The sequence below is a fragment of the Tursiops truncatus genome, chromosome 11 (assembly GCF_011762595.2).
Source record: "Tursiops truncatus isolate mTurTru1 chromosome 11, mTurTru1.mat.Y, whole genome shotgun sequence".
NCBI classification, from domain to species: Eukaryota; Metazoa; Chordata; class Mammalia; order Artiodactyla; family Delphinidae; genus Tursiops; species Tursiops truncatus.
This window is the reverse complement of record NC_047044.1, coordinates 62,649,910-62,658,139: the sequence shown is the minus strand read 5'-3', so window position 1 is coordinate 62,658,139 and position 8,230 is coordinate 62,649,910. Positions and strand designations below refer to the sequence as shown.

Sequence of the window (8,230 nt, the reverse complement as noted above, 5' to 3'; positions counted from 1 at the left end):
AATGCAACCTTCCCCCGGGGGAGCTCCTCGCCAGCCAGGAACCACAGCTGGAACCCTCCGGCTTCTCAGGAACACCTTCCACCCCGGCTCAAAGGTAAAGCACAGAGGACTGCCCTGGTGGTGCAGTGGTTAAGAATCCACCGGCCAGGGCTTCCCTTGTGGTGCAGTGGTTGAGAGTCCGCCTGCTGATGCAGGGGACACGGGTTCGTGCCCCGGTCCGGGAAGATCCCACATGCCGCGGAGCGGCTGGGCCCGTGAGCCATGGCCGCTGAGCCTGCGCGTCCGGAGCCTGTGCTCTGCAACGGGAGAGGCCACAGCAGTGAGAGGCCCGCATACCACAAAAAAAAAAAAAAAGAATCCACCGGCCAATGCAGGAGACACGGGTCCGAGCCCTGGTCCGGGAAGATCCCACATGCTGCGGAGCAACTAAGTCCGTGCGCCACAACTACTGAGCCTGCACTCTAGAGCCCGCGAGCCACAACTACAGAGCCCGCGTGCCACAACTACTGAAACCCGCGCGCCTGGAGCCCGTGCTCCGCAATAAGAGAAGCCACCACAATGAGAAGCCTGCGCACCGCAACGAAGAGTAGCCCCCGTTCGCCGCAACTAGACAAAGCCTGCGTGCAGCAACGAAGACCCGACGCAGCCATAAATAAATAAATAAATAAATAAGGGAAAGCACAGCCCAAGCAGGGGCCCAGTCATGGTTGGTGCCCTCCCCTCCTTCCACACTGGGGTCCAGACCAGAACGTGGGCAGGTCACAGTCTCTCTGGACTTCATGCTGTCATCTGTAAAGTGGGATCCATATGCTAGATGACCTCTAAGATCCTGCTGGGTTCTAAATGTATGACCATGTGACTGAATGACCAACATACACATACACAAATGTGGGCTGGGGGTTAATGGGCTACAGAGAGAAGTCATGACACTGCTTTTGGGTATATCGGGAGGTAAGAGATTTTACACTGGACCAGGTTAGGGGAGATCCTGCCCAGAATCAAGGGTCAGTGGGCCACTTTCTCTCTCAAGATCATGAACACTTTGACCAAAGAGGAAAGACAAGAAAGGCTGTGTGGCCCATCCAAGGGCACACAGCAACACAAGGGGCTCCACTCTTCAGTCTCCAGTCACTCTCAGATTTCCATTCCTGGGACTGTGACTTGTCCAGGGACCTGCTGGACAGGAGATAGAGCAGGGCCCAGAGCCAGTCCTCTTAGTCACACTCTGAGCTTGACCCTGCCTTTGGGTCCCAGGAGAGGGAGCAGGGCTGGCGGGATTAGAGAAGTGCGATGGAATGGGGCAGGGGGGACTCCCAGACCTAAATGTCTCTAGACCTTGGGCCAGAGTGGCATTGATGGCAGGAGGTGGCATTGGCCAGATGCTGAGCTGAGTAGGCTCTGAGGCTGGAGGGTTGCTTATTGCAGCCTCCCTGAGCCTGCACAGCTCGCTGCCCCACAGAAAATGTCCTCCCCCTGTGGCCTGGGTGGCTCTGAGCTCCAGGGTGTGCCTACAGCCTGTCACAGCTTCTGGGACCCTGACATGTGAGTTTGGGGAGTCGTGGTCTCCACCTCAGAGTATTAATAATGTTATTAATAACAGATGATACCGATTGATAGCTTGCTGTGGGCCAGGCGCAGATCTGAGCACTTTCTATGCATGAATTCATTTACTCCAAACCCTAAGCCCATGTACGTTTATTATCCCTTTTAAATCACAGAGATGGACCGCGGAATGGAAGCCCACAGCTTGCTCAGTCGACCCCAGGTTGACTCCATCACCCAAGGCCAGGGTCCCAATGCCTCTGACATCACCCCCAGCCTCCAGGCTATGGGAACTACTCTTTGGCTGGGGTTTCAGGGAGCGAGTGAAGCTTAATGACTTATGGGTGACTGACTGCAAGAAAGCAAGCACAGAAGATACACAAAACATTTATGCCTTGGAAGGTTCACATCACATCAACCAGTTATTTTCCACTCCCTGCAAGAAAGAATAATTGGAGGTCAGACAGCAGGAAGAACTTCCCAATCACCAGAAGGGGTAGCGTTGACACCCTGTCTCATGGTCAGTTTTGTAAGGTGTTGCCCCTGCCTTGGCCAACAGTTTGAATCAGAGAGAGGGGTTTGGCGGTGCAATCCCCTAGAGAATTCCGCTAAGACGGGGGTGGTGGGGGCAGGGGAGGCCCTGGGGCAGCAGCCATGGGGTAACCAAGGGAACAAACATGGAAAACTAGGGGACGTCAGTCCTTATCTGGAGCTCATTAATGGGGAACATTATTCAGCTGTGAAGTCCAAGATGGGGTGATAGGCATGCTGCAGGCAGGGGTGGAGAGGGGGGGCAGGAGGCAGCCATCGGGGAGAAGAGGTATTGGCCCAAAGTCCACCTCCATCTCACGTGTCCAAAACCAGGCTGGAAAAACCCTATAAATGCCCATGACCAGCCTCCTCAGAGACCCTGAGAGAGAAAGACGGAGAGAGAGAGAGAGAGAGAGAGAGCCGCAAGCTTCCTGTCCCTGAGACCACTGGGCTAGCCCACAGAAGTCTTCACAGCATGTGGGAACTCCGGTCCATAGCCTTCTCCAGGGCGGTGTTTGCAGAGTTCCTGGCCACACTCGTCTTCGTCTTCTTTGGCCTCGGCTCAGCCCTCAACTGGCCACAGGCCTTGCCCTCTGTACTGCAGATTGCCATGGCCTTTGGCCTGGCTATCGGTACCCTGGTGCAGGCTCTGGGTCACGTCAGCGGGGCCCACATCAACCCTGCCGTGACCGTGGCCTGCCTGGTGGGTTGCCACATCTCCTTTCTCCGAGCTGCCTTCTACGTGGCTGCCCAGCTGCTGGGGGCCGTGGCCGGGGCCGCCCTGCTCTCTGAGATCACACCACCAGACATCCGGGGGGACCTGGCAGTCAATGCTGTGAGTAGCCAGAACTTTGTCCTTTCCACAGGGGCAGATCCGGGGGAGTCTCTTATAAAGGATGAGAGGGGAGGGACCAGATCTGGGTGAGGGTCCGGGTGGGGAGAGAGAGAGAGAGAGAGAGAGACAGAAAGAGAGGGAGGGTGGCTGTATGGGGGAGGGGCAGAAATTCGAGAGCCAGGAACACAGCTGCCATAGGAGAGTCAGGGTAGAGGGAACAGTCATGTCAGAGCAGAGGCTGGAATACACACGGGTCTCCTGTACTTTCTGTCCTGAGCCTCCTGGAGGAAGAGCAGCATCAAGGTTTCTGTTGACTTGGTACCTGCATTACAGGGAGGGCTGCGCTAGGACCCGGCAGAGGACAGGGTCCCAGAGCAGACATGCTTTACGAGCTGGGAGGAACCTCAGAGGGCTAGTGCCCAGCATCTTCTCGAGGGAAGAAGACCCAACATTTCTTCAGCATCTACTGTGTGCAGGCCTCACAGCAGGGGCTCCTCATGCGCCACAGGTTGATACCTCACACCAGCCTGAGAGGCAGGGGTGAGAAGATCCATTTCTTAAGGTCATGGAAGCTGAGGCTCAAAAAGGGGAAGTACCAGAGCCAGGCTTCAAACCCAGGCTTGACTGCAAAACCCAGGATCTTTCCACCCCACCAACGTCCCCTCCCTGAGCCGCCACTGAAGCCTTGTTTTGCAAACAAGGAAACTGAGGCTCAGAGAAGGGAAGCGACAGTCTAAAAGTCCTACAGTTTGTCAATACCAGAATAAGCACCAGAACCCAGGACAAAGCTAAAGGGGCAAGGTCTCTCCAGACCTCGGAGAAGGTCCCCAGAGCCCACGAGCTAACTGCTGATTCCATGAACAGTGGCTAATCAGGAGCCTTGGGCCCTTTGGGAGCTGAGGGTGACGCCGCAGCCCCTTCCCCCTCCCCACCCTCCCCCTCCCCCGGGTCTGTGAAAGGCCTGGGCATCTGAGGGCATGGGTGGGAAGGGACAGTCTGTGTTCCCTCAACACAGCTTTTGCTCCATCCCCCATCCCAAGCCTCAGTCTCCTGCATTTCTTGGCCTTCTCTATCCCTGGGCCACTGGGTAAGAGCTCTGATGTCTCTGAAGAGTCCTGCACAGTCTCTGTGGCCATCCCCTCCTCGGCACAGGTGGCCTTCCTCATGCAAGGGGCAGGGGTATCCCAACTGGAGAACTCGTCTCTTCTTCAAACTGGAAAATATCATTAGGCTGGGGGCTCAAGGTGGAGAAAAGGCGAGAGTAGCCATGGCGGTGAACAGGCTGAGAAACCTGACCATTTCCATTGAGAATGAAATTAGTTCAGTCTGCAGCAAGATGAGGTGTAGTTAGACTGAGAGAGGAACTTCCAGAGAGCATGGCCAAGAAAGTCTCAAGAATGTGTGGTTGGGGAACCTCCTCTAATAGCAGGGCAATGGGAGTGCTAAGGGGCCATGAGGACATGGCCTCCTGCTCTCCCATCATCTCACAGTTGACTAGGGCCCTCAGAAGGGAAGGGTCTGAGGAGGCCCCCCCAAGTTACTGCTCAGCACTTACCATCTTGAGGGACTAGGGAGAACCTTCCTGGCTGGAATGGGGCAGCAGCGGGATTGACTTGTCCTGAGGCTAGTGAGAGCTAGTTGACCCCCATGGGTGTCCCAAGTGTCCTGTGAGGTCACTGGAAAAGCCAGTCTGTCCACCAAGAAGTTACCATTGATGCACATCTGCTTCGTGCTAGGCCAGATTTCATCTCGTTCTAGGTACAACACTGTAAGGTGAATTCTGTGATTCTCCACCCTGAGTGGTAAACTGAGGTTCAGCATTTAATTGGCTCAAATCACAGAACCAGTGTCAGTACCTGGAAGTGGACCCAGAGCTGTCTGACACCAAACCCACATCCACAGTGTCTCCCTCCCTTAGATCCACTGTTTACCAGTGGGAATGGAGCTGGGGTTCTGCCCTTGTCATTTCTGATTCCCAGACAGTCCTCCAGGATCCATTCTATGTTCCCAGTTTTACAGAAAGACAAACTGAGGCTGAAATAAGTAGGGCCCCACAGCAAGTCAAAAGCGCCAAAGTGTCTGCCTTCAAAGCTCTTCACTGCTGCCCACTATAGGCTCTGACATTGGAAGACCTGGAGGGGAGGGGGGAATGGGGGGTGGTTGAAGTTAGACTCTAGAGAGACCCAAGGGTGCCAGCTTGACGGCTAGGACCCAGGGCTGGGGTTCAGGGCCTGGAGAAGGATCGTGGGAGCTCAGAACTATCACAGCTCCACCCAGTGCAGTGCCCAGAGAGGGCAGGATGTAGGGCATAAGATGACAAAACCCAGAAAGAAATCCAGCACTGGGTGGATGAAATCACCTCTTTGCTCAGCCCCAAGTTCTCTTGTTACCCAACGCAAGGTGTGCTGGGACCATGGGCACCCCACATGGGGTGAGGAGGCACCAAAGTACAGGGCTCCAGCACCCCAACCTCAACCTCTGGAGGATGTGCGGGGAGCCAGTCCACAGGGCAAAATTGAGGCCTGAAATGCAGTATGGAACAGGCAAGGTCAAAGGGGAACAGGCAAAGGTTAGAGGAAAGAGTTGCACAATGCAGTCACAGAGGGAAGGGGCACACTAACGCCATCCCCAGAGCCAAGTCCCTAGATCCTGTTCCTGGGAGCCCCTTGACCACAGGAGGAAAGACCGCAGGCCTCTCGTTACACCAGTATCTTATGGCTTAAATAGAGAGGAAGGTCTTCCTATTACCTGGCCTAAAGCTTCCTGCTGCAATGAAAACCTCTTCCCTCTTTGTTCTCCAGGAAGCAGAAATGATGGATCTCAGTATCCTTTTCCTTTCACACTGCAGGCGCACAACCCCAGCTCCCAAATCTAATGGGCTATGGAGTCAGGTTCCCTACCTCTGGCCTGGGGACCGCAAGCAGTTGTAGGGTCCATCCCCCTGCCTTTGTGCCATGGCCCAGGAAGAAGCCATCAGTAGTCTGGACTAAGGTGGCTGGGGAGCCCTGATGTTCTGGATTGCTGCCCGGAAGCCTATCTGGAGCTGTGACTGCAGGTGGGCAGGAAGAGGGCACCAGTGTGGGGAGCATGCTCAGTGTGTCCCCCCCACCCCCTCTCTGTCCCCAGCTCAGCAACAACTCGACAGCTGGCCAGGCCGTTACTGTGGAGCTTTTCCTGACCCTGCAGCTGGTGCTCTGCATCTTCGCCTCCACGGATGAGCGCCGTGGAGACAACCTGGGTACCCCCGCCCTCTCCATTGGTTTCTCTGTGGTCCTGGGCCATCTCCTCGGGGTAGGTCATGGCCACTGATTCCAGCCTCCCTGGAGGGACAGACACACAGACCTACTGCAAGGAAACAGACACACAGACCACTCTAGAGACGGACACACAGAACGCCCAAAAGTGAGAGCCACAAAGACCCCAGAGGGACAGATACACAGAACTCCCAAGAGGGAAAGACACATGGACACACCCCAGAGGGTTTGACTCCCATATACCACAAAGGGACAGATATCACTCCAGCTTCAAATGAATAGCGAACCCTGTAAATATAACATGAACTCCATTGTCCATCGCATGGATTCCCTTTAGGCTGAGGTCAAGGACGGCGAGAGGCACAGAGACTCCCCCCCGCCCCTTCCTCACCTCCGTCCCCTCCCTGACCCCTGCCTCCCATTGCAGATCCATTACACTGGCTGCTCCATGAATCCTGCCCGCTCTCTGGCTCCAGCTGTGGTCACTGGCAAGTTTGACAACCACTGGGTAATGGCTGAAACCTCCCTGCCTTTCCCTCCCCCAGAAACCCATCTGGCTGGAAGAGCTTGGGGTGGGATCAGCAAACCCTCCACAGTCCTCCTCTTGGGGCCCCCGTGGAGTCTTGGGTCCACCCTTCAGGTCTGACGCCAAAGACTCTGTTTCCACATCTGTAAATGAGGATAAGAGCAGTGGTTGCTTTGGCTTTTTGTAAAGATTAAGCGAGGTAACTGGTATAAAACAGATGACGCAGTGCCTTAGAACTCGATAAATGGCAATGTTTATACTACGTAACACATTTCTATTATTTAGCACTTATCTAGTACTTAGTATGTGCCAGGACTTCTTCTAAGTGCTTTGCAAATATTGACTCATTTAGTTTTGCACAAGAACTCCAGAAATTACGTCTTATTATAGTGAGGAAACAGGCACAGAGAGGGTAAGTAACTTGACCAAGTTCACCCGGGCAGTCGGCTCCAATTCGCACCATTAGCCCCCATTACCAAGTCTTCCCAATTGCTCACTAGTCGTTGATAACTACATGCATACGCGTTTGATTACCTTCACCGCGTGAGGCTCCCTTTCAACGGGAAGGGGGAGAGGAGCACTCCCGCGAGCCGCCCTCTCGCTCGCCCCCAGGTCTTCTGGGTCGGACCCTTGGTCGGCGCCATCCTGGCCTCCCTCCTCTACAACTACATCCTGTTCCCGCCCGCCAAGAGCCTGTCGGAGCGCCTGGCCGTGCTGAAGGGGCTGGAGCCCGACACTGACTGGGAGGAACGCGAGGTGCGGCGGCGGCAGTCGGTGGAGCTGCACTCGCCGCAGAGCCTGCCTCGGGGCAGCAAGGCCTGAGCGCCTGGGCCGGGCTCGAGGGAGCTCGGTGGAGCGCCCGCCACCCCCGCCGGAGTCCCTCTCCCCAGGTGCAAAGCCGGCCCCCAGTGCAGAGTAGCTGCTTCCAGGACGTGCCGAGGCCAGGGCGGGGATAGCGGTGAGCGTGGCAGATCCCTTGCCTTGAGGCGGCGGGCAGCGAGTAGTCGAGTAGTCGACCCCGTGGCGCCTTGCAGGGAGCTGGGGACTTGGGCACCGAGCAGGGGAGGAAGGGCAGAGGAAGGCTCTGGAGAGCCTGCGCAGTGTACTGGGTGGGCTGCGGGGGACGGGGTCTGGGAATGGGGCATCAGGTTTTGTGCGTTCATCCCCCAGTGCCCCTCTGTCCCCAGGTGCAGGGTTGTTCATGCTCCTGAGTGTAAGCAGGTGTGCCTGTGGTGATGCAAGTGTGCAATGGCTGGCCACCTCTTACTCCCCTCTTGACCCCTCCCTCCCCCACCTGCAATAAATCCACTTCCGCTGCAGTGGATGAGTCCTTCCGGCCATTCATCCCCAGGAGCTCTAAGTGTGCTTCCCAGCAGAAGGGAAGAGGAGGGTATGGAGGCCACTTTGAGAGAGCTGAAGGGGGGCACTGATATCCCCCCCCCACCCTGCCCCTTCTGGAAAATTTCCCCAAGCGGCAGCACTGGGTCCTAAGACTTGCCAGGACCCATTGCTAGACGCAGTGAGGTATCAACCAGGGAACAG

General features: G+C 56.0%; 1 protein-coding gene across 1 annotated transcript; it reads left to right on the top strand.

Moving 5' to 3' along the window:
- Positions 1-2,455: 2,455 nt before the first annotated feature.
- AQP2 (aquaporin 2) lies at positions 2,456-8,007 on the top strand. The gene is made up of 4 exons (XM_033865643.2): positions 2,456-2,908; positions 6,035-6,199; positions 6,590-6,670; positions 7,301-8,007. Exons 1-4 carry the CDS (start codon positions 2,549-2,551, stop codon positions 7,508-7,510), a joined length of 816 nt encoding a protein of 271 aa, XP_033721534.1. The 5' UTR covers positions 2,456-2,548; the 3' UTR covers positions 7,511-8,007.
- Positions 8,008-8,230: the final 223 nt, after the last annotated feature.